At 40.1% G+C, this 25041-nt stretch overlaps 1 protein-coding gene across 2 annotated transcripts in view; it reads right to left on the reverse strand.

Moving 5' to 3' along the window:
• The window catches only part of TRPC7 (transient receptor potential cation channel subfamily C member 7), a 64273-nt gene extending 43223 nt beyond the window's left edge, over positions 1 to 21050 (reverse strand). Inside the window, exons 1-2 of one of the 2 annotated variants that reach the window (XM_053956614.1) lie at positions 20280 to 21050; positions 1714 to 1896 (exon numbers count right to left, since the gene is read on the reverse strand). In XM_053956614.1, coding sequence (XP_053812589.1) covers positions 1714 to 1896; positions 20280 to 21032 — 936 coding nt within the window. In that variant the 5' untranslated portion in view covers positions 21033 to 21050. The remainder of the gene's footprint in view (positions 1 to 1713; positions 1897 to 20279) is intronic. The other variant, XM_053956615.1, reaches the window with a different exon arrangement.
• Between the last annotated feature and the right edge of the window lie 3991 nt (positions 21051 to 25041).

The raw sequence follows: 25041 nt of genomic DNA on the forward strand, positions 1-25041 counted from the left end.
TGTACTGAGGAGATCAGAACTGGACAAGGTCTAGTCATAATGAGTCATTAGCTTTGAAAAAGTGACTTGAAATTTACAGAATCTGTCCAAAAATCAGTTTATTAAATATGCATAATACTTCACCCTCCCTCTGACCCTTCTCTATAATAGCATTTCCTTAGAATGGAAATGGATTTCAAATCACAAGATCTGTACACATAAATGTAAATATCTCTCAACTGAATAAAAAGCTTGCACCTGAAATGCATTGCCTCTTAAGGAATTAATTATTGTGCTACCATAACACAATGTTTTTGTTCAGCAAGTGTGACCAGTATCAGTCCATTATCATGTCACTGCCAAAGCCAAAGCCATTTATCTGAGTGTGTCTGTGTCTTCCAGAGATTGAACGGTCTTGTTTTGGAGTTAGCAGTTAAATACTCATCTTACACATAAACACACAAACCAGCTGCTGAAAGGAATGTGCTGAAAAGTACTGACCTGAGAGTCATCACGAGACTGCTGAACGCTCATGTTCATATCCTGAAATTAGGATTAATTCAACAGTTGTTACCAGTGTGCAACCAGTTGCTGTGATCCACAAAGGATGCTCAGCTTTCCTGGGCTTAGGAAGATATTTATACATGAAAAGATCAACTGTACATGACCTCCCATTGGTGCTTTAGGTCAATGTTCATGCATTGTGAAAAGTTGCACATACAGAGAGGGTAAGAACTGGGGGGAATGTCCCTCTGGAACCAGGTAAGGCAGGGTGGAAGTGCTCAGAGCAGCACAGCGGCTCAAGCTCATGGTCTTGGTATCAAAAGGATGACACCAATTTTTAGAAGGATAAGTGAGCAAAGTAGCACAGGAGAATTCACACATTGAAAAGGCTCGAGGTTCTGACAAAGGTCCCTTGCAGCACAGAATGTTCTGTGATTCTGTGACTGATGATTCTCAGGTCATGGATCACTGGGCACTGTTCCATGATGAGGTACTATCTGTGTCTTCTAGATCAGTACATTTTCTGAAAAAGCACCAGAGGTTTGGCCTCCTGTTACCAAAGCAACAGTTTGAATAACTAAACTTGACCTAGCTTGTTGATCATCTGACTGAGAGCAAACTGAGGTGTTCAGCTTGGTTTTGGTGATGGAACAAAGCAGAGACACAACATCCTAGGAGAGAATATTTGGCTCCATACTATGTGCTTCTGCATGAAAGCATTTAATTTCAAATATGTTTTAAGATTCTCTTTAATTAATGGCTTTCATAACAGGAAAAGACCTTCTCCTGCCAGCAGAGCAGCGCAGTCAAGAGGCAAAATGAAGCAGGTGGTGGGTTTGGGAGGGGAACGAGAGAGCAGATGTTAGCTCAAAAATTTGGAATGCTCTTCGAGTCCCGTAGCAGGAGCCCAGTTTCCATCAAAGCATATTGTAGGAGCAATTAATTGGGACCACCCAGGCCTAGAATTTGCCAGAATAGCATTTTCCACTCACACAACACACTTCTGTAAGGCTGACTCGTTGATTCAAATACCTCTAGAAGAATTTATTTTTCACTTTGCAGATAAACTTCTCCATACTAAAGAATATGAGAAAATGCAAATCAAGCCACAAGGTGCTAAAATTCTAGATACAGTCCTGGTTCCACTGAAATCTGTCTTGTTTATTTTTCAGGTGGCAACAAGGAAGCATAATTAAATGTGAAGACATTTTCCCCAAAGGAAGAGCTTACCTTTTTGACCTCGTATTTAATAGCAAGTTTAATCCTGCTCAAACTTGGCCGGTGGTGCTCAGGGCACAGTTGGATGTTCACATCTCCATTCAGAATAGCCTCCACTTCTTCAGTGTCTCTGCACAGGTCCAGCACCCCCACAACAAAGTCCTTGCATTGCATAGATAACTTCCTGTAGTCATTCTGAGGGAAAACAGAAAAAAAGGTATTTAATTGTGTGCTGGAAAGCTGGGCTGCAAACACCAAATGAAAAAAGGAAGAGAGAGCAATTGTGAGCAAGGTTACTTCTGCAAAACTGCTGCCTGGAAGAGTAAGAAAGCATTTGATTTACACAGCATGTTGATGGTTTTTCACAAAAGTACAGGAACTCCTCCAGACTTAATTAGCAATGTCTCTATCAGCAGCATAGTTTGCATGATAATAGAACAAGTTTTACAGAACAAGTAAATAATTTCTAGGGAAATTTTGATTTTAAGCAATCAGTTGATCTCTGCTCTCTGTGTGGTGTATCTTCAGGAATGTAAAAATATGGCCCAAAAAAGGGTCCTGCTAACTGGTTAAAATATACAGCAAATTTTTCAGTTTAGATTCTTTCCTAGTAATTCTTTCTTTCGTAACTTTCAAGAAGTTTCAGACTGGTACAACAAGCTGGGGCATCACACACAGATGTGTTCAAATGAATTATATAGTTGCAATACTAACTTCAACCTCAAACCTTAGAATTTAGTTAAACATTCCTGAAAGAGCATCCAGATGAGCATTGTCACAACACCTCTCCAAGAAATGGAACTTCAGAAACTCAACATGATTTCCTGTGAAATAATTTCACTTTGAAAACTCAAATTACACTTGTGGGGAAAGAGATAACCTGTACCTGACTTGACAGAGGACTAGAAGAGCAAATTCCACGCCTTAAATTAAATTGTGATTGATTATCACATGCTGACACTTAAAAAACAAGGGAGGTGTTGTAAATTAGAACACAATTAAGGCTACCATTAATATCATAACAAAATGGTGATATTAAAGGCTCCATGCAACAAATAGGAATAATAAGCATAAGACAAGCTCTGACTTGAGAGGTCTTTTTAAATTAGGTTTGATGAGTTAATTAAATTCAGTACCTTATCTAATTAAGCCAGCAGCCAAAAGAAGATAGTTAAATGTGGCTTTGATGAAGTGATAAGGGTAACCTGGCTTTGTGCTTCTGTATTTTCTAAATTATCTATTCTATCATTTACACATAGCAACATATTAGCCTTCCTTGTTACACAAAGATCTCAAAGCACTGTACAAACATTCATTAATTAGTTAGAACAGCAATGTCTAGAACACTTAATTAGAGGTGGCTTAACTTCTTTGGTCAGTTTTCCCCCTTCAGAACAGAGATGATAATGAATTTTTAAAATCCATTGGTTTAATAGCTTTGTCATAGGTCTGAGGTTACTTCTACCATGAATGTGTTTGCATGTCCCAGCTTTGCTTTTCATGCATGGAACAGCTGGGAAGAGCACAAAATAATTGAATAATCACAGAATAATAATCACAGGGAACCAGAAAGCCCCTCAGGGCTGCAAGTGGGGCATGCTGACAGGAAAGGGAAGAAGCCATTTCTGATCCTTGTTTGGGAGAACGGGCTGAGGACAGCTGAGGAATAGCAGGGATTTTACTGCTGACATCTTCTGCAAGGTGAAGCTTGTATGTTTACATCCCCTTATGTATCAAAAAAGTTTAGATCTGAGTTCCTCTCTTAGACCTTGAGTGCTGTAATCAGAGCAGGTGTTCTAATTGTGTTGTTAACAGAGAGGGGCAAGAACTTCAAATCTTCATTAAGAGGAGACATGAGATTACAACAAGCAGATCTTTATCTGGGTGAATGCCCCATTGCAGAAGCTGGGGCACCAAGACTTCCATAATTGTTCCAAGTTAGAGCACTAAGATTTCAGATGTTCTTATGTCTCAGGCAGAAGATGATGGTCCACTTACATCTAAATCTAATGCCTGAGCATTTTGTGGAGATAGATAGGATTTGTGGAGTAAATGTTTTCAAATACAGGGTGAGGTAAGGTCTGAAATATAAATGAAAGACAGATTGTACTTTATGGCTTCAAAGCACTCCTCTCAAATCAATTCCATGCTTTAATCTTCCCCACACCAAGATGAATTTCAATAAATTGAACGCTTACCTCTTCACTGAGAGAATAGATGGCCAAACAAAAATATCAGCCTCAAAATAATTACAGAAATAATGAAGGACAGCAAATATAGATAGATTTGAGAACATGTGTAGGGTGGGAATGAAATGTCTTGCTGCCACAGGTAATGGAGATGCTTAATTAGCCCAGCAGCTTAAAAAAAAACCAAGGGTGAGAACGCTGCTGAGCTTTAATACCATTCTCTATGTACTGTTTGCAAAGTTCACAAGCTTATCTCTTAACCAGCACATTTTAGGTAATTCTCTTTACCACTTCCACATCATCTGAGCAACTAGTTTGTATTAGATTAGATTATTTTCCCTCTTCTCCTTTCTTTAAGGAAAGATGTTTAGTAGCAACTAGGAAAGTGCTTCCAAAGCATCTACAAATGGCAGGTTCCCACCTGGAAAACTCTATCAAGACCACATCTCCAACCTTAATGTTTTTACTGGTTCTGTACATTTGTAGGAACTGTGGATGATTTCCTCATTCTAAATTTTTTACTCTGATTTTTAAATAGACACAAGCAGTCATACATTCTTTCCAAGATACAGGCTGTAGAAAGAATAAAATTAAAATAAAATAAAATAAAATAAAATAAAATAAAATAAATAATAAAATGCCCTCCAGCAATTCTGCAGCCAGGCAGGCGGGCAGATTACATCTCTCAGAAAACTGCTCATCTGTTAAGACAAGTCTCAAAGATCACTGAACCTGCTGTGTCTTTTGATGATCCCTTTTACAAAATCATTTGTCATCTTTGTTCTGGCCTCCTTAGTGCTCACAGTCATCATAGAAAATCCTGATCACCCTGATGGCGAGAACACGCTCAACGACTCTCCTCATGTCAAGGTATTTCTCTCAAGCACACATTATTCTTTACTTAACAACTGAGATTAACAGAGGTCTGACAGCCAAACTTCTCTTGATCCTGGCTTGCAAAGCACAGTTCTGGTGACGCAAGCAGAAATTCTATACCTGCATCTAAAATCCTGAATTGTGAGTTCTGACGCTCAGGAAAAATCCCAAGGAAGCCAAGGAGATTGATTCACAAGCAGCATCCAAGCTCTATCGGTCTTCGTGCCAGCACTGTGTATTTCACACATTTGCCTGTATTTCACACATTTGGAAGTATGCAAGATGCTGCTTTCCCTGCAGGAAGGAGTGCTGGAACAGTGGATGGAAGGGCAGAGATTAGCAAGGGGTGGGAGGAAGAGGTGAAGAAGAACAAGGATGCATTTCCAGATACTTCCAGACACTGGCGAGCAGTTTAAGAACTTGGGGAAATGGCATGAAGCTGTGTCAGGAGAGGTTTAGGTGGGATATTAGAAAAATATTCTTCACCCAGAGGGTGATTGGGCACTGGAAGAGGCTCCCCAGGGCAGTGGTCACAGCACCAAATCTGAAATAGTTCAAGGAGCTGAACACTCTCAGGAACATGATGGGATTCTTGGGGTTGGACTTTGATGATCTGTGTGGGTCCCTTCAAACTCAGAGTATTCTGTGATTCTCTGTGATTCTTGTTACACCAAGGGTTTTGAAGATCATAGCCCTGAGGACTCCCGTGACTCTGCCAGGTCACCGAGGAGCAGATGGCCACTGTGTCTTGGGGTGCCAAGGGACAGTCCCCACTTCACCACTGCCCTGCCAGCCAGGTTCAACCCCTAAACCAGGCACTTCATGGCCCCACTGTCTAAATAAGTTTTGTGGAGAACCATCCTGGCTGCAAGCCTGGACAGACAATGGGTGGCAAGCAGGGTCAGACTTGTACCACAACAAAAAACTCAGGGCTGGAGACACAAAATCCAGCTCAGGTCTCCTGGCAGGGCAGCAGAAACAGACACAGGCAATGACAATAACCCAAACCTTCCCAAGCTCCCCAGTTAGGTGCCATATTATGGAAGTCTGAGGATTAAAAGGCTCATAAACCAGATGGATTTTTACAGTAGTGAAAATTGCAGATCGTACATGAGAGACACTGGGGCCTCATCCTGACAGGCTGAGTGTTGTCAAGCCTCAGGGAAGAAGATGAGGGACACAACCAAGTAGGCAAGAGAGCCAGTCTGCTTCAAATAACACATGGAAGAGAATATTATTTCCAATAGAGGCAGTGAGCAGAGCAGGATCAGGATAATGCCTGAGAATGTTACAATATCATTTTTTAAAAACTAGAATGTAATAAAAGGATTCCAAATTAGTAATTTCCTGCTTCTTCTAACACTGTTGTGCATGTGGAGTTAAAAATGTCTAATTTTGCTGTTTTGAAAAGGCTGATGGTACTTGTCATTCACTGCAATTTCTCTGAGTACCCTATTATTATCTGTTGATTATGTTCTAAATGAACTCTGTCATGTCTCCACATCTGTTCAAAACCAACCAGATTTTTTCAGAATATAACTGTTTCAGGTCAGAGGGATGGAGTTTGCATAAAAAAGTTAAGTGAAATGAGAAAAAACTAAGACCAGGAACCTACCTGGCATTTCTGGGTAGCATTAAATTTGCTGTGCAAATTAAAGCTCTAGGCGCATTGCACAGAGTCTCTTTTTATGTTTCTTTGAGCTCTTGGCTCTTTGTATTTAATCTACATCACACATACACATATAACAAGGAGAGAAATATTGCATTGCTTAGATTAGCATTTTGAGAAGAGACAGCAGGAAAAAAAAATGGAGAGGTAATTCTGTAAATAAGAACAGAAAAGTCCCCCAAGTAAAAATTATTGTAGAAAGATAACAAAGCTGAGAGAAAGGAGGGGGACAAAAGCAGAAATATTTCATGCAAGATTTGAAATGAAATTGTTAAATAAACCATTGTGTCAACTATTCAAAATGCTTATAAATATTTACCAATTAGATATCACATGAAATATGCACAAGCCTGTATAGAAAAGTTGTGGGACAGATTTCCTTCTGGGTACTTACAGTGTCTTTGCCTGGCCATAGGTTTGGGAGTGAAAAGAAGGCCTGGGGTAGGAAAGGTGGTGAGAGAAGATGCTGAGGAAGGGCCCTGCACTGATCCTGACCATATAACTTTGTTATCCTCTGAAATGCACTGAGCACCCCTCCCAAAGAGCTTTGCCAGCTGCTGGCACTTTTGAATACAGTTGAGTGCATTCTTATTGTTTGCAGACTAAATGCCTATGTGCACAGTCTATGCCCAGGCTGTACAGTTAATTTTCCAGGAAGCACATCCAGTTGGTTTATGTTCTCTTGCTTCTTAAGTGGCAGCACATCAGAGAATTATTGGAGCTCTGGGTACATTGTGCTGTACCCTTGGGCATGTCTCTGAATTTAGAGCCCAGTGCTCGTTTAAAACATTTCCCCACTCAGGTGCAGGTTGCTAAATGTTTCTAGAGGTAGGAACAGATGCCTTGGTTCATTTTCAAAATGATCCAAACCTTGACTTCTTAATCTCCAGCGTGCATAATATAATAAGCAATCTGTTCATATACAAGAGTTTGACATTTCACAAGTGTGACTCTGTTTCTTTCCAAGCAATTTGGACCCTTCGAAATGGAGCCAAGATAAACATGGCCGTGGTTTGTCCTCTGAGCAGTGCCAGGTTGCAGCATGGCAGAGCAGAGGGGCCTCCAGGCAAAGGGGGATTTTAGATTCTGTCAGGAGATACTATGAGAGATGTGGCCAATATAAGAGCCCAAGGACAAACCTGAGTGCTGTCTGGGTTGACATTATTCTTCTCCAAAGAAGCCCAGAAAACAACAACATCATTTGATTGAGGACCAAAGGTTTTCTGACTTCCAACAAGCCATGGAAATAATATCCCTTGCATCATTACAAGGATGTCAATGGCAGTTGCAGACTGATTTACAATAAGACAATTTTTTTAGTGTCTCTTTATTCTTTGCTTTCCAGCTGCAATTCATCTCTTCATATGCACTGCAGAAGCTCATCTCTAAGAGAGCATATCCCTCCACCAAGGGGATAGAGCAGTAAGGAATCAATTAAACCACATGGATTTCATCTTATACCTATTGACTGGTAGATACATCAAATCCTTCAACAAGCTCAACGAGATGATGGTAGTAATTCTAGTTGTGGAGTCGAAAATCCTATAAAATTTGTTACCATTCTCTTGCAGCATCATTTGCAGGTCCAGGTATGTGTTTAATCTTCAGCAATAACATTCCAAGAACGCTGAAGTGTGAACAACCAAAAGCAGCAGAAAGGACAGGTTTGCACCTCCCTGTTTTGTTTCTACTCTTTTGTACTTTATCTCTTTTCTGCTCTAGCTCTTACAAACTCTACCAATAATACCTTCTGGGAAATTATTAATTTTTTGATAAATATAGCTTCTGTGGGACCAAAACTAATGAATAAATTTTGGAAGCCGTTTTTCCATCAATAAAAACATTAGAAAAGGAAAAATACTTTACTTTGACTTCCCCTTGGAACAATTCCGTTAAAAGGTGTCTGGGTGGCTTTTTTTTGATCTAAAATTAATGGATGGATTATTTGGGGAAGCAAAGTCAGGAAAGAAAGTTAAGGACTGAGACTGAGCACAATTCCTGACTCTTCAACCAAAGTTTTAGATTCCCTAGCTTAAGAAATTTCAGAATCAGTCCACTCTCAGCCTTTTTTATTACTTCTATTGATTTTCTTTACTATCTGAAACTTAAAATAAGTTTTCTGTACACATTAACTTCCTCTACACTGAAATTAATGGATGATTTGACTTATCCAAAGTTCTCACCCTGAACAGAATGCAGTCTTTCTTTTCATACCTAATGAGTTGCCAGAAAAACACCTCCATCTCCTCTACTCCCTTCCCCCAAGGTCACCTTCAGCCTGACAGGTACCATTACTGAGCATCCCTGTGCAGGAACATCAGTGCTATTCAGCAGAGAGCTACCACCCCATCCCATATTCTCTGAAAATATTTAATTAACCTAGAACAGAAATGATATTGGTATACATTTTTTTTTAATGAGAAAATTTAAAGGCTCAAGGTTGGCATAGCAGCTTTTCAACATAAGATGGCATTTGATGCTTCAGGTACTTCTCTTTCCTATCACCTCAGCTCGTTTTCAAACACACATCACAAATAAGCCACAGCTTTTGATTCCTCAACTAAGTAAAAGGTGTTTTTTTTTCTTGCAGATTTTCCCTAGCTCATTTGAATGTTTATGCTGAAACACCTGTTTTCAGAAGATAAACTATCAAGTCCCTGGATGTCTCATAAACAGGACAGAGGTATTAGTGAAATGTGGGGAATACAAATGTGGCCAAGGAGAGGGCCTGTCTCCAGTGTCCTGTCAACAGCTTCTCTTTAAATGCAAACTATGCATTTCAAAATAACACTGATGATTTTCTGGTTGAAGAAGAGTTTAGGATCTGTTCGCGCCAACAGTAAAATCAAGCTCTGCTTGATGATGCAGTGCATTGCTCCAAATCCCTCTGCATGACATTCAAACATTTGTTCTCTCCTTTTGTGGGGATATGACACTGAGAATCACTGGCTACCTGGGAGAAAAGGCCATCCCCCACCTCACCACAGCCTCCTTTCAGGTCATTCTGCAGCTCTGATGTGAGAGATTTATCAAAGCACAAAGTTACCTCTGGGCCAACCTTCTCATTTCTCATGCCATCCATACTTTTTCTCTCTGACATTTCCCCATGTATATTACATTCCTGATCTCTTTGTTGCAAGCTTCACTGGGGAAGATTTCTATTTCCTATACAATTTGAGATGAAATTGCTTCCTTGCACTAAAAGAATTAACTTCTCTTCCTCAATTGCATGGGTCTTTTCAGCTCAGCTGCTTGAAATCTCTGTGTTTCCTGAAAATCAGATGGGAAAAAACCAGCAGAAAATAATGGATTTAAATTCAAAGTAATTGTTTGCTCAAGATAGCTTCATTTATCCCTTACGCTGAGGTAAATCTGGCCCCATCAACTTGCTTAAGGAACACACTTATCTGTTCAAAGGTGCTATGAGTCCCTTCTCTCACAGGAATTTTGGCTACAAGCGGCACGTGTATATCAGGAAAAAGACTCCTCCTAAATCCATCCTGCAAGTGAATGTTGGCTTAACTGCGAGCCACGATGCAAGTGATATTAATAATCAAAATAACCTTATGTTTTCCAGGTCTCAAACAGCCAACTACCAGAGTTCTTAATGTCCAGCAAGGAGAGCATCTTATAGAACTGGTCACAATCATCAGAGTGGGTGAAATTGTGGTTCCCACAGCACATAAGCAGCAACCAAGCACTTTGGAAAAATGTGATCCCAGCTGCTGAGTCCTGGTATAGAGCACTCTTGACCATATGGAAATTGTCCTCTCTCTAAGAAGAGCAGACCTAGAAGTCATGCTGCAGAACTTTCTTGAGCAGAAATATTAATATAAAAACTGCATGATTATATCTCTTTGTTCTGAAATGAGTTCAGATCCTGGAGTTTGGACATTGAGAATGAAATGGCACCCAATGGGCAATGATCTGTTTCCATGCTGCACTGGTGACGATTTCCCTGCAACAAATTATATTCCAGAAAATTGCCATTTTTGATCATGTAAATGCCAAAAAACATAGATACTACAGTGCCTAGCACTGTTTTAAAGCAATATGAAATTGTTTGTATACCATTACTGTTTATCCACAATTCTCTGAATAGTCTGCCTGGACTCAGTGAGGATAAGTTCATCATAATTAATTACAATAACAACAATTAACAACATAATGAGGGATAAACTAAATCACTTCCCATCTGCATCCTATTTGATGTCATACTTGAGATCCTCAGAATGTGTTACTTCGTTTACATTCATTAATATGATATTGATTCCCTGCAGTGCCTTGGATAAACGTACCTGACTCCATTCTCCCATCTGCTGATCTAACACCATTATTCTATTCGGAGCAATCATCCTCATTATTCTCATTTGTAGTTCCAGTAATATCCCTTCCCAATGTGACTAATGAGCAGCACTCTTTGGAAAGCAGTCATCTTGCCCATGATAAACCTCCTGGCTCCTAACTACTCCCAAAACCCAGTGCTGATACCAGCTGAATGGTTGGCCATTTGGTGGTACTAATGAAATGCAAAGCTTACCAATGTTGGATTGGGCTGATATCACAGTAGTGATCACAGCCTTTTCTGTCTGTTTTCCTCAACAAGATTTGGATTTTGGCCATCTGAAAAATATTTTCATCTTTGGTGTTCTAAGGTGGACCTCTCTTGGTACCACTCATTGCTGAGGGGAGGAAGAAGGGGAATTGTGTTGCTGTGTCATTTTATATCAGTAAGTGTGCTGAGAAAATTCTCTTAGATGAGTGGTGAGTGTGTAAGGGCAAGCTCAAAGTCAGATGAGCTCTGAGTTCCCTGCAGAGGACCCAGTGACTGGGATGGAAAGGCCCAATAACTATTTCCTTTCCAAGAGCCAGCTCAGGGCATCAGGAACCCTCCTCACTGCACTGCCATTGACAGCATGCACCAGTTTGAGCACCAGGGCTCATTTTGTCTTCCACGCTCAGTGGGCAAGAAAGGAAAGCACTCTGTCACTGTTAACTAAACACAGGCAAGTGGCCAAATCAGTGTCTCTGGTGATCAGAGCTCCCGAGCAGCTGGCAGCAGAGCTGGCAGGGAATGCGGGATGCTCTGCTCCGAGCGGCTGCGAGGGCTCCGGCCCAGCACCACGGAAAGGCCCCGGTGCTGGGACAGGGCAGCCAGGGAACAGCAGGAGGTGGCACAGAGGTGTTTGTCTCACATTTATTGCTTAGAGACTGGAGAGACAAAGGTTCATTCCGTGGGAGAATCCAGATCTTTGGGAGAGATTGTGCTAGGGATCAATCCCACCTACTGATACGCCAGCCGATCACGCCTTGCTGTGATGTATCCGAGATGTGAGATGTTATTCCTTATTTGTTTAAAGAGAGGAATCCATGAGTAGGGGGCAGCCTTCGTGACCTGCTGGTCACCCCACTGCTTCACTGCACATCGTTCTTTCCAAGAGTGAGCATGAAATCATGGCTTCAACAAATCTGTAGATGATGGTCAAATGGGTGATGATTTTGCCAGCTACTGAGTTTTTCTCCCATGTTAAAGCTGCTATAAAGATCAAAATGTGACAATAATAAGATTGTGGTAAGCTGAACTTTTTATATTTAAATTTTGAAAGTATTTCTAAACTATTTTTATATGGATTTTCCAGCTCCTCAGAAATGGGCTCTTGATAGAGGATGGGTTGCTTATTTATAAGGAAACACTGAAATCCCAGGAGGAAAATTACGTTAAAGCAATTTTAACTGGTCCCAGATTTTACATTTATTTCTCTACCTGGCTAAAGCATCACAGTGATTGGCTTAAAAGCTTTATATGTGAAAATGCTTCTGAATTGCTTGGCAGTGGTGAGGCAACTGCTGTGCTACTTCCTTACGTGATACTTTTCTATTGCTCTCTGCTTCCCAGACGTTTCCTCCCATTAATGATTATAAGAGGATTCCATGTTATTTTATATCTTTATGATCATGTCTGTTGCTCACCTAAACTAAAATCCTGCTCCAGGGATGTGTTCAATCAAGCTGGAAGCAGTAAGATGTAAGTGCTGCAGTTGCAGTGTTGCTCATCCTTAACTGAGTAGGACTAAAAATGACTTCCCAGGGAGCTGTAAAGGGTAATAAACATTGCACTGATGGTGTGCATACTGGCATTGCCAAAAATCTCTCTTGCAGTAGCATCACAGGAAACAAAAGTTTCCCAGCTATACTGTCTGGGAGAATCAGATATTTCCAGGGTTGCATCTGTCTTGCCATCCTCAAGTGCTGAAAGTTTCCTTCAAGTTTTGGAGATTTTTTTAGGGGAGAAAAACCCTTAAGGCATTACTTCAAATATTTCGTTTTCTTACACTGATGCATTGTCTATGTTTTGATGTGTAGAAAGACTCTTTTTTTCCCCTTTCACTCTTTCAAAAGAAAGAATGGGCTGGTTCCCCAGGAAAGCGAGAAAACATTTTCCTGCATGTAAAGTATTTTGATAACTTTAAAGAGGTTTTCTTTTAGCTGGGAGATTTTAACAACAATGTCACTCCTAAGGTAGGTGAAATGACCTTGTGGGCAGTGGACATTATCCAATTTTATGTGAGTGCTCAGTGGCTTGTGCTGCCAACAGAGTTACAACTTGCATGAAAAATGGTCTTGATTTTCCCAGGTACATGTCTGGGTTGTAGATGATTGAGTTATACCCTTCACTGTGAATCACCTACTACTCTGCTTGACTGTGAGCAGACACAGACAGATGCTAACACACCTTCACTCACAGAAGTACAAATCTGGATTTCTCAAGACAGCTCCAGACATCACAGCTTTGGCGATGGTCCTACACCCCTCTGAAAAGCTTTGAAGATTTTCTTCTCACACAACATTTTAAAGCCATTTTTCTTGGGCAATACGCCAGGCAGAAAATTATTTAATCACAGAACCTAAAAAGAGCACTTACCAAAACAACTCTCAAAATATAAAGGATAATTCTTAGTTTATAAATATGTAGAGAGCAACATAAGAGTCACAGATTTGGTGGGTTTTAAGGGCAGAAAAACTATACATATCCTTTTTCCACAGTCTCTGCTATATATCCTTAGAAAAATGTAACCACGATTAATTAATTTAGCTATCAAGACAAAGTTGGTGAACAGCTATTATTAGTGAATTTGTCTCTGAAAAAGAACAGCACAGAGAATGAGTTCCTTCTGCACAGAGTGAGTCCCACTCAGTGAGCCAAAAACTGATTTCACTAGAAGGCTTAAATATATTCTCCTTTTCCCAGGCTATTTCCATTATCACTTTTAATTTCCTCTCTTATTTTAATACCTAATTTGTTCCAACAAGAACTTAAACTTGCAACAATAGGAAATTTGTTTTCCTGCTTTACTGGGACTTGATTCTTTCCTGTACTATGAGTTGGTTAATTAATTGGTTGTACCTGTTGATGCATTTGCTTTGCACATGTGAAAATTAAAATAAAAAAATCATAGCTTCTAAATGTGCGTGTTTTCATGGCAATGGCGAAAATTGGCTTATGGGGGGGAGGGGTGGAAAGGATCAGTTCTTTTCAAAAGTTAAAAACCACCAAACCACATCCCCGACTCCAGGGAAGTGGAGTCAGGGGAAAAAAAAAAAAAAAAACTCTAAGAAAAATAAAATGCTAAGAAAAAAAATAATATTCTCACTAAAGACTGACCTGGAAAATTAATTTTAAAAAATAATTTGGGAGTAATGATGTTCATATACTCATTTGTACTGGTGATGTTTAATTTTCAAAGCGGGCACGAGATAAGATTGAGAGCTGTGCAAGAGAAATAACAACAGTAGTAAAAGGCAATGAATACATTCTGCCTATCAGACCAAATTTCTGAAGTTCCCTGCTGCCTTCTCTTCTTAAAACCTAGCAAAGTGAAACATGAGGAAAAAAGAAGAAAGCTGCTTAAATAAAAAATTCATCCCTTTAAAATATGCAACTCATGTCTGGAAGAAAAATAAAGAAACAAACAGAATGTCTGAAAATTTAAATGAGAACTTAAACAAATGACATATAAACACACTAAAGCCTTTAAGAGCTGCTTGCTGAAATAATAAATATGAGTCATAAAAAGTATTCCCAAGCATAACAGAAGCAAGATGTCTGCCAGAGAATATATTGAGGGCAGAGATTAAGAAAAGATGAAAAGATCACTCAAGGAAGAATGGGTCAGAGCGGAAATCCGAAGTGATGGATTTACAAGAATGTTCATGAGGCTAATTAGGGAGGTTCCCACGCCAGTTTCTGGTTTCAATGGGAGATGAGCTGCAGGCAGCAGCTCCCATCAGTCAGTCCTGAGAGCAAACAAACCCCAGAGTCTGTTCACCCTGGGTAGGAAGCAGAGTGCATAAGTGCAGCCTTGCTGGTTTACAGTCTGAGGGTTTCCAAGTATTTTTCTCTTTCCAAGTTCACTGCTATCCTCCATTCTCTCAAAGTATTTCCCTCTCCTACTAATTCACTTGTTAATGCTTTATGCCATTTTCCATATTTTTATCACTCATTTCAAAAGACCAAGAGTCTAATAATGATTTTTTTAACTCCCTGCAGCATGAAGCTAGAAATACTGAGAAAATGGACTAAGTAATTTCTTTTAAAAAGTTTATGTTAAGCATATCATGTGAAGTAAACAATTTATAGTTAGGTAGAATAAAAGCTGGAGCTGACTTACTGAGGCAAGAGGAATGCCAGACCATCCTAACAAGTCATAGAGTCTCAAGGGCTGTTTTGTTACTCTTTCAACATCATGAGAAGGGAGGGATTTGAGCCTCAGCAGCTTTGCATCACTGCAGCCCCAACAGAACCAGAGGCAGTTCCAGCAGCCTCATCCCTGCAGGCATCCACACACTTGACTTGCTGCCCCACCAGCCTCCCATCCCACAGCCACTCACAGTCCCTCAGCCAGCTGAGCCTGGACCTGATGCTCACCTGCCCATGAGAGCAGGCTCACTGCCAGGACCTGCTTTTGGATCCCAAAAGCTTTTAGAGGAAGTGTTTTAGAGGAAAAGAGAGAGTAAGAAACATATAAGTGAGAAACAAAACATGTTTTGCTGTAGTAATTGCACTGACAATGTTGGTGGGAGCAGTAAACAAAGACCACACACCATATGTCTTCCAGGTGGTGATTTTGATCTTGCTTTTAGTAACATTTTAGTCAAGAGGAGCTGAGATCTGATTTACTGCTTATGGTTGGTGAGATCTTTTCTAAGCCTCCTTTGCAAGTCTCTAATTTGATTTGTCTGGATTGCTAAATGGAATGATTTGCCTGATTTACTTCATCACAAGGATGCTTCCTGACACACACAAGCATGTGGTCTAACTTGAGAGCATGCAAGGCTGCAAAACAGTCCTGGCTCTGCAGTGGGATCTCACTAGAAAAAGGAGCACACAGTCACTGCTTTAGGAAAAGTAAACAGAACTATTATTCTGGGTTTCACTCAGTTTCCACACTGTGGACAGTAATATTAAGCTGATGCTGCTGTTAAAGACAGCTGCAAAGGCATTTCCTGCAGGCTGTTTGCTAGAAATTCAATCTCCTAAGGTTTTTGATAGACATATAAAAACGATTCTGTTGACACTGCTTTTAATATTCCAGTCTTGGAAATGAGTCACCTGGCTGTGAACAGCTGGTGACTGTGAAGACATCTGCATATGCTTTCACACCAAGCTGCCACGAGGGAGATGGATTTCTCTGGACCAAAGAGGAGAGCAATTCTCATCAGCCTGGCTCAGGGGTGATGACTGGTTCAGATGGACAAATCCTGGCCATGTTATTCATACTGCAAGTGACATCAGACTTATTTATATGAGCAAAACAAACAGGATCCTCTGGAAGATGGCAGAAGGATTATTTGCTTTATGACTAAGGTCCAAGATCCACAAGCTTTTAAAGAAATTGGAATGTACAGAGATGGGGTTTTTGAGCAAAAAAGGGAGAATGAGAGGGGAGAATTCTTCCTGTGTGGACTAGAGGGATCCTAGCTCTGCTAGACTGACAATAAATGCTTTCTCCCTCAAAACTTCACATAGTAATCATTAGCCTAAAGTCTGTTTTCCACTCTTCATGGAAAACTACAAAGCGCATTAACTTTGTCCTATATTTGTATTAACTGTACTTTTGATTTTTAAATTGATGTTTCCTCAGTTTCCTACTCAGTTTTCCCTACACTCTACAGAAGCATGGCCACTTGGAGCCTTTCAATCCACATGGGATCCTCTCTTTCTCTGTGTTTCCAAGGGTGATACAGAAGAAGGGACCCATCCACTGGACTAAATGAGGCCCCCAATCTGTACTGCCTTTGCTCCAGTGGATGGTGGTTTGGTTTTTTAAAACACAAAATTAAAACTAGAAAGAGAGAGAAAGTCATGAACTGGTTCTTAATTTTGAGCTTTCAAGTGGGATATACAAAAATGACAAAGCACTCAATTAAGGTTACTTTTTTTCTAACTTGGGCTGCCTCCACTACAGGAGAATATCATTGTATAAAGACCTGCAAACATACACAGGGATTCTGATGTTTGTTTCTCTCTCTTCTGAAATCCATCTCTTGGGGGTTTCCCACCCCCCCCATTTCTACATGTATTTTCATAGAAATAACTGGTTCCATATTTTCCATTTTACTTTGGGGAAGGGGCCTTATTTATTTCTAGACTAATGGACTACATATTTCATAGCCTTTTTTTTCTACAATTAATAAGAAAACTTCTTTCTTGGCAACATTTTGCAAAGCTGTTTTGTCAGCTTTGCAGCACATCACTGAATCTTAGCAATTTAGGGTGATAAAAATCTATTCAGCTTCTGCCACAGTAAAAAAACCGAAAGAATGGATAAGTTGGCCTACCACAGGTAACACAAGCTTTCTTCTTTAAAGTGGTCCATGTGTCTGTTTTGTTTCACATTTCTCTGCACAAAGAGGCAATTTGCTTAAAAAATTTCATGTTCTCTAAAAAAATAGCACATGTATTGGCTTCTTATTTTGACGTGCTGAAAGGTGCTTTTGCGTAAGAGATTTGGGGCAGCAAGCAGCAGGCGAGAGGCACTGCATTTATATTTTAATTAGCTCATGTTAGCAGTTTCTTCAGAGGTTACTAAATTACTATTTGTCCACCTACATTATTAAAATTTTGTGTCTTTCCGTTTCAAGGACTCTTTGTACCTTCTGAAAACTGCATTTCTGCAATTGCACATAATTTTTAAATAATGTTCTTAAATAATCCCAAGTGATCATTTTATAAATCTGTTGAGTGCCAATTTTAATTATAGAACTTTAGGAATCAAATATATTAAGATTCTGGGAAAATTCTATTTTAGTCACCAAAAAAGCTCTCTAGAACTTGTCTAATTTTATAAGTTTTCTTATTTTGTGGGCTTCTAAATACGTTTTCAGCAATTGTGTTCTTTCCTGAAAATAAATTCTTAAATTGTCATGTTCTGTGAAAGAACCCCCACTGTTTTATTAATACCCTATTTCACATCACACTGATTATGTTAATAAGAATAAATATTTTTACATAAATACATACCTCTGGGTTTTTTTTTTTTTTTTTGCTACAGTGAGAATATATTAGAATCTTGAGAAATTTCTTATTTCTGGAAGAATTAATATACTAAAGGAATGTGAAATCTTTGAAGCAAACTAATGGTATGGGTAGGTACTTCACTAACATGTATGGAGGTGTGCTGCACAGACCCTTCCAGTAAGACAATGAACTTGGAAAACCTAGAAATGCAGTTATTTGGCACATAGTTTCTAATGTTTTGGGGTTTTTCCTGGTATTGATTTATTCCCATCCATTTGCCAGTGCAGAGCTACAACCTCCGTGAAGCTTTTCAATGCTGGATTGTCGGTTTGCTCCTGGAGGATTCGTGCACCTGCCAGTGCCAGTACAGACCCTGCTGGCAGCTCCAGGAACAAAAGGAAGGATTCTAGTAGAAATACATTTACTTTTCTGCAGCAAGACACTTATCAGGACTGACAGGCATGCAATGCTTGAGGCTGCTAATGCTCCTCTCAATATACAGTTGTCTGTGAAAAGAAGCTGGAGCATTAATGAGATATTATTGTTGTTAAGTGTGGGCATGAGCCTCCAGTGCTTTCACACTGGAGCAGCCCTCACTCAAGCAGTCAGATTCACTGAGCCCAAGGAGGTTGTTTCAGTCAGACTGCATCCAAATAAAACTTCCCCTTCAAATTATTGTGTCCTTGCATTCTGATGCACATGGGCAAAAAGAGTTTGCAAAATTTTACCCTGATTTTATTGGCAAAAAGGTCTTAGTGGTTTTGGAATTTTTTCCTGTTAGAGTTACTAAAGGGTTGCGAAACGCGAGAATATGTTTTCTTCTTACTTTTAAATTGGAGAGCAGAGATTCATAGGACTGTTAAGGTTGGAAAAGCCCCATAAGATCCAGCTTTAAACCCAGCACTGCCAAGGTCAGCACTAAACCATGTCCCCAAGTGACACATCTACACAGCTCTTAAATCCCTTTAGGGATGGTGACACAGCCACTTCTCTGGGAAACCTCTTCCAGGGCTTGACCCCCTTCTCTCTGAAGAGATTTTTCTTAACATCCAGCCTAAACCTCCCTTGACACAACTTGAGACTGTTTCTCTTGTTGCTTGTTATCTGGGAGAAAAGACCAACCCCCACCTGGCTACAACCCCCCTCAGGGAGCTGCAGAGACTGGGAAGGTGCCCCCTGAGGCTCCTTTTCTCCAGGCTCAGCCCCCCCACCTCCCTCAGCTGCTTCTCATCAGACTTCTGTTCCAGACCCTTCCCCAGCTCTGTTGCCTTTCTCTGGACCTGCTCTAGAACCCCAAAGTCTTTCTTGGAATGAGGGGCTCAAAACCTGGGATTCAGGGTGGCCCTACCAGTGCCTGGTGCAGGGGGGGTGATCTCCTCCCCAGACCTCTGTACTATAGAGCTACAAATCCTGAAACAGATGCTTTAACACATGAATAGTTTTCTTAATTAGAAATAATGGATTCCTGGTGAGCATCCTGCCTCAGTGTACTCACAATGTGGACTTTATTACCCCAGAGTCACTGATCCTGATTGTAGCTGCACAATAGCCATAAGTCAGAAAAAAAGTCTAATGTTGATGGCTGAGCCACTGAAAATGAGGGGTTTAATGACTAATTTATATTAGAAAGGGAGACAATGCTCTTTATATCATGTAAATGACATACAGAAATACTGCAAATGGCATTGGACATTTACAAACTCATTATGATCATGGAAATCTCAAATAACTTGTAAGAGAGTTCCACAGGCTCTACTCTTACGTTTGGCATGATGATAAACTTCATAGCTATTTATTGATTGTTTCTCTTTTCCTTTTTCATGCAATTCATCATGTATAGATGCAGCACCAAACCATTAAGATGTAATGCAGTTTAAATTATTTTACAGAGAACCAAAACTTCTTGATTTATAACTTTTATCATTGTAGCAGAACTAGATGTACTGGATTGTTAAAACAGTCTCTAGAACTCTGCCTCTAAAATAGATTGCTCAATTAAAAGACTTACCTTTCTTAAAAAAACGAGTCTCCATTTTTTGAATAATCTAATTTTTATTCCTGCTGCAAACTAGAGATTCTAAGCAAAATCACAGTGTGCAACACAGAAACTTAAGCTTCTGCTGTAATATGCAATGTTCAGTTCCAAGCATTTATTAACTGGAGAATGACAGTGATCTGAATCTATGCATAGCTAACACATCTGGCAATCTCTGCCAGTTTCACTCCCCCACCTCTCAAGCAGCAGCCCAAAATTTGATCAAACACGTAAACTATTCAATAGCCTGAACACTCTCAGCCCAAGGAAAAAGGCACAGTGGTGAGTTACCTTAAATTCAGTTTCAATGTTGGCTAGCCTGGCCAGTTCATTGCTAAGCTCTAGAGCAGTAAGGACAGGGTCTTCACTGGACAGAGACAAATAAGCAGCACTGGCTAATCCTTTGTAGGCATTCATTCTTGAGCGAGAGTGACTAAAGGAGTCTTTCCTCTGCTTTTCCATACATTCATTGCACTTGCAAAAATAGTCATGTGGCCTTTCAATCCGTGCACCTTTTAGAAGTAAGATGTGAACAATTTCATACTCCTGGCAGTGGGCAGCAAGTATGATGGGGGTAATGTCATGGGAGAACCGAGTTCCATCTTCATCGTACGCATAAAAGTCATCATCCCTCAGTTCCTGCTCGAGAGGGCTGAGTGTGAGGCGCTGTCCCTGTGCGAAGGCCGGGTGGTTCAATATTGCTTCCACGATGCGCACGTACCCTTTACTGATGGCTAACAGAAGTGCATCCCCGACTCGGGCGAGATTCTCCTTCTTGAGGAGCAGCTCTGTCACTTCCAGGTGCTCATTCCCTACGGCCAGCTGGAGGGCGTTTTGTCCCATGTAATCGACACAATTGAAGTTCAAGGTTTTGGATTCCTCCAGCATTTTTCGCACAACAGGAATGTTGCCATATTCTGCAGAATCGAGAAAATGCTCCTCCTCTGCAGTGAGGCTGGTGCCTTTCTCGTTGAACATGTAGGCAGGGCCCCGGATGGCCTGGCGCCGGCCCTTCTCCCGAAGGGTCGCGTGCCTCCGATGCATGTCTTTAGAATTGCTGTGTCTCAACCTGCAGAAAACCAGAAAGGAACGTTGGTTATATCCTAGCAGAGTCATCATTTCACAGAATCTGAAATAAGGTTGGAAATGTGTCATTATGACCAGATCTGGCTAGCTTTTTATGGCCTGAGCCAGTTACTTAAAATCATTTCGACACACGTGGAATAAAGATTAGCTTCTGAACAAAAGACAAGCTCTCCTGTGATTTGCTCACCCTTCCTGATTGCAACAAGGATGCTCAGCACATCCTTAGTTTGATAAATAAGAAAAGAAATGTGCATGTATATAATTTTCCATTTGTATTGTTTAGAACTTCCTTACATCGTATTTAGGATTAATATACACAAGACAATATTTCTCTGAACTACTCTTCTTGAAGTGCCCTACTCTTCTTGAATGCCCTCTCCTTGAGGGCATGAGCCCTAAAGAAATTTAGCAGGACTCTCCCTTGTCAATAGACCTTTGATCTGGCCAATAAACTATGTTCCATGAAGTTTGTATGTTTCTAATTTTAAACACATGGTAACAAGGATAATTATATTGCATATTCTGCTAAGATTCAGCTGGTATAAGCAAACCACCTAATCATTCCCTGCTTTTTTTCAAGGTACATAATACCATTTTTCTGTTTCCTGATCTAAAGACTTTAATAATGAACTGTCTAATTTCTTACTGAAATACAACTGGTCACTACTTCAAATACAAGTACCCAAATCCAGGGGAGAGTCTAGAAAAACACAGGAATAACTCCTGATATAGTGTCACATCAGTCCCCAGTAAGCATGTTTTAGAGAGCTACTGCAGAAATACAAGACACAGGTCTCTCACCACAAACAGAGGGCAGGAGAAAAAGGCTCATAAATTTCCCCACTGATTATGTGGCTGAAATGCCCTTCACTTGGAGCTGGTGAGATGAAGACAAGCTATTCTTATTCCACCTTCTCTGGAAGTCCCAAAGAAAGCAATGCTATGTGCAGTTGGTCTCATGGGTGAGAAAACACACTGTTGTATGAAATAAATGGAAATTCTGAATGTATCTGTGCCTTTAAAACATTCACATTTTGCATTCAGAGCTGTCTCAATATTGCTCTTTTAAAAAATTTTATTGCAGTAGCATTTCAACACACTCACAGTGCCTTTTAGAGTCTAGGCATGTGGAGTTAATTGCCATCCAAAGCCCTCAGGATGTGCAGCCTGAGTAAAAAGGTAAAAACTGCACTGCTTTCTCAGACAACATTTGCACTCAGCCCAATAGCAAGTCCTAAATCACTTGGGTAAAATCTTCAGGAGCCTCTGAGCTGCAGTGGACAGATGTAACAAATAAGCAGGTGTTAATGCTCGGTGGGTGGCAAAGGTTCATCCTTTCACACTCCATCTGTTCTCCAAGTCAGTTTTGACCTTCAGTCAATGAAAAGTTCATGTGTGGCTCTGAAAAAATACTACAGAAGTTGGAAAGTTCTGCAGCGAGTGACGAGAGGGAACTGTGCCAGGAGACAAAGTGGAGAAGGTACATTGCCTTCAAGAATAGGTAACAAAGGAGTAAAGGAACCAGCAAGAACCTGGTAAAACACAGAGTATCAGAAACCCAAAATACCTAAAGATCCAGGACACCAAAATTCTCAAGGTAGCTGTTCTTATAGAACTAACATATACTTATGTATCTACCATTTTAATTCATCACTTTTGTGCTGATCTGGACTGAAGAGTTTCAAACAAATTTTGCAGCAATTTTTAAAGAGTTACATTAAAATTTAAACAAATCCTAAGAAATCAATTTTGTGACCACACAAGGTTGAAATAGCGTCTCATAATCGAGAACCTCTCCCCCCAGGCTCTGTTGCGTCACTGTAACATCTTAATAAAAGCTAGTAGGAACTGAACGTATCATCCCAGGCTCCACTGAGAGATAAAGTGCTCTATGAATCTTAGAACTATTTCCTTCCAGTATGTTTTGAAGTTGAAGAAGCATGCAGAGATGAGGGATACAAGAATAATGAAGGAAATATGGTTAAGTGAATGAATTCCCTAGACTGCATGAAATTTATTATAAGAGAAAACAATAACAACCAAATAAATAAAGTATGCAATTAACATATTTGACAGGGATATAGAGCTCTCTAAAGCCAAAAAATGCCTGGGGTAAAATTGGGGGGGCCTTTGAAGTCAACTTTATAAGTTTCATTGATCAGTGGAGTCCAAATTTTGGAAACATATATGCATACACACATATATTTTCCTCTGCAGTTAGCTTTCATCTCAGAAGCAGTTCCAGCAAGGCCAGGACGAGTAACACGTGGTTAAAAAGAAGTATTTAACCATATGCACAAATGCTTTTCTAAACTGGAGCTCCAGTCCTTAGCTGTTCAGGGCAGCATTTGTGTTTTAAACACATAGTGAAACCTTGCTGAGTTCAAGCAAGGACTGCACATGCAAAGAAACACTTCTGAGCTGTGACTTCGTTAAGTGGGGAGTTATAGAACCAGAAAGCACTTTAAAAATTTACAGCCTTGGGAGTTCCTGAGTGTTGAATTAAATCTCTTAAAATGTTAAGCAACTTGAAAGGACGAGCTGGTGATGACTTGAGCCATCACTGCTGGGATCAAGGGGAAACCAGTCCAGCCCAGGCAGGTGCTCAGTAATCACCCACGAGTGCAGCAGGACTGCACAAGCCTGAATATTTTAGGACAGTTAATTTTATTAGCTGCTTCAAGCTGGAGGAATTCCACTGGGTGCTTTTGATATTCAAAACCCATGTATGGTAAGACATTTGGCAACCTTACATTTGTTGTTATATTTAAGTGTCAGTACTGGAAGCAACTCAGAAATATCTGTAATTTCCAACAGTGAGAAATCTATTAGATATTTTTCCTGATGTAGAAGTACAGTTCTTGATACTTCACCTTTTTTTTTTTTATGTTAGAAAACTTTTCTCTTCAGTTACATTATTACCTGTAAAGGACAACCCAGAGAGATGTGACAGATAGCTTTATAATCACATCCAAAGTAAACATGAACCCATAAAATATTACTGTTGGCCTAGTTAAGATTTTTGCCTGAAAAAGAGGTTAGAGTCTGGCCTAGAGCTAATTCACACCTGTTTGTTGCATATGTGAAAACATGCCAGAAAAAAAAGGGCCTTCATTTCACTTTCTTCAATTCAGAGAGAACAGTGGCTTCATACACAGTTTCTAACAACAGAAATTGCATCAGAAAAAGAGGAAACAGGAAAGAACACCTGCTCTTCACAGAGATAATGACTATCCAATATTTATCTTGCCACAAATGTTCTGCAGGGATGTCCCTACAGGACAGAGCTGATCTCCACTCCCTGCAGCTAAGGGCAAGAGCACCATCATCCAGAGAGCTTCACCTCAGATGAATTATGACCCCCCCCCATCCCCTTGCTCATCAGCAGAGAAGATCAATATCTCAGCTATCACACTTTGTCATCTTTACAGAGAAGTTGAGATGAATAAAAAATTACACTTTGAATAATTTCATTAGACATGCTCAGCTGTCAAATCCCCTTCTGAAAAAAAGTTATAATTATGCTTGACCTGAGCACTGAATCATGACAAGAGAAGCAGTAGTGCAAAGAGCAATGCATGCAGTAGCTGAAGCTCTTGGAAACTGAGCCCTACTGCAATGTCACGACTGTACTCGACACCTTGTTCTATTCTGCTTTTCAGCTATGTGCAGGTAGATTTAGAATTAATCATATTTACTGAGCCTGTGTAATGTGCTTGCTTAATAAAAGTAATTGTGACTTGATTGCATTTATCTTTCCATTTTTCTTCAAAGGTGCTTTGGATTGAAATGACTCTGTATTTGCATATTTTATTGAGACAGCTAGTGATCAAACTCATCAGGCACTGCAGTTAAATAGTGTTTTTCTAGGAAAGGATGCCAATGCATGCAGTGCTCTTGGAGACAAAATGGTCCAGGAAAAGAAAATAAAAAAATTCAGGGCTTGAGTACTGCTTGCTTTCCATGG

This window comes from Vidua chalybeata, chromosome 15 (genome assembly GCF_026979565.1).
Source record: "Vidua chalybeata isolate OUT-0048 chromosome 15, bVidCha1 merged haplotype, whole genome shotgun sequence".
In the NCBI taxonomy this organism is placed as follows: domain Eukaryota; kingdom Metazoa; phylum Chordata; class Aves; order Passeriformes; family Viduidae; genus Vidua; species Vidua chalybeata.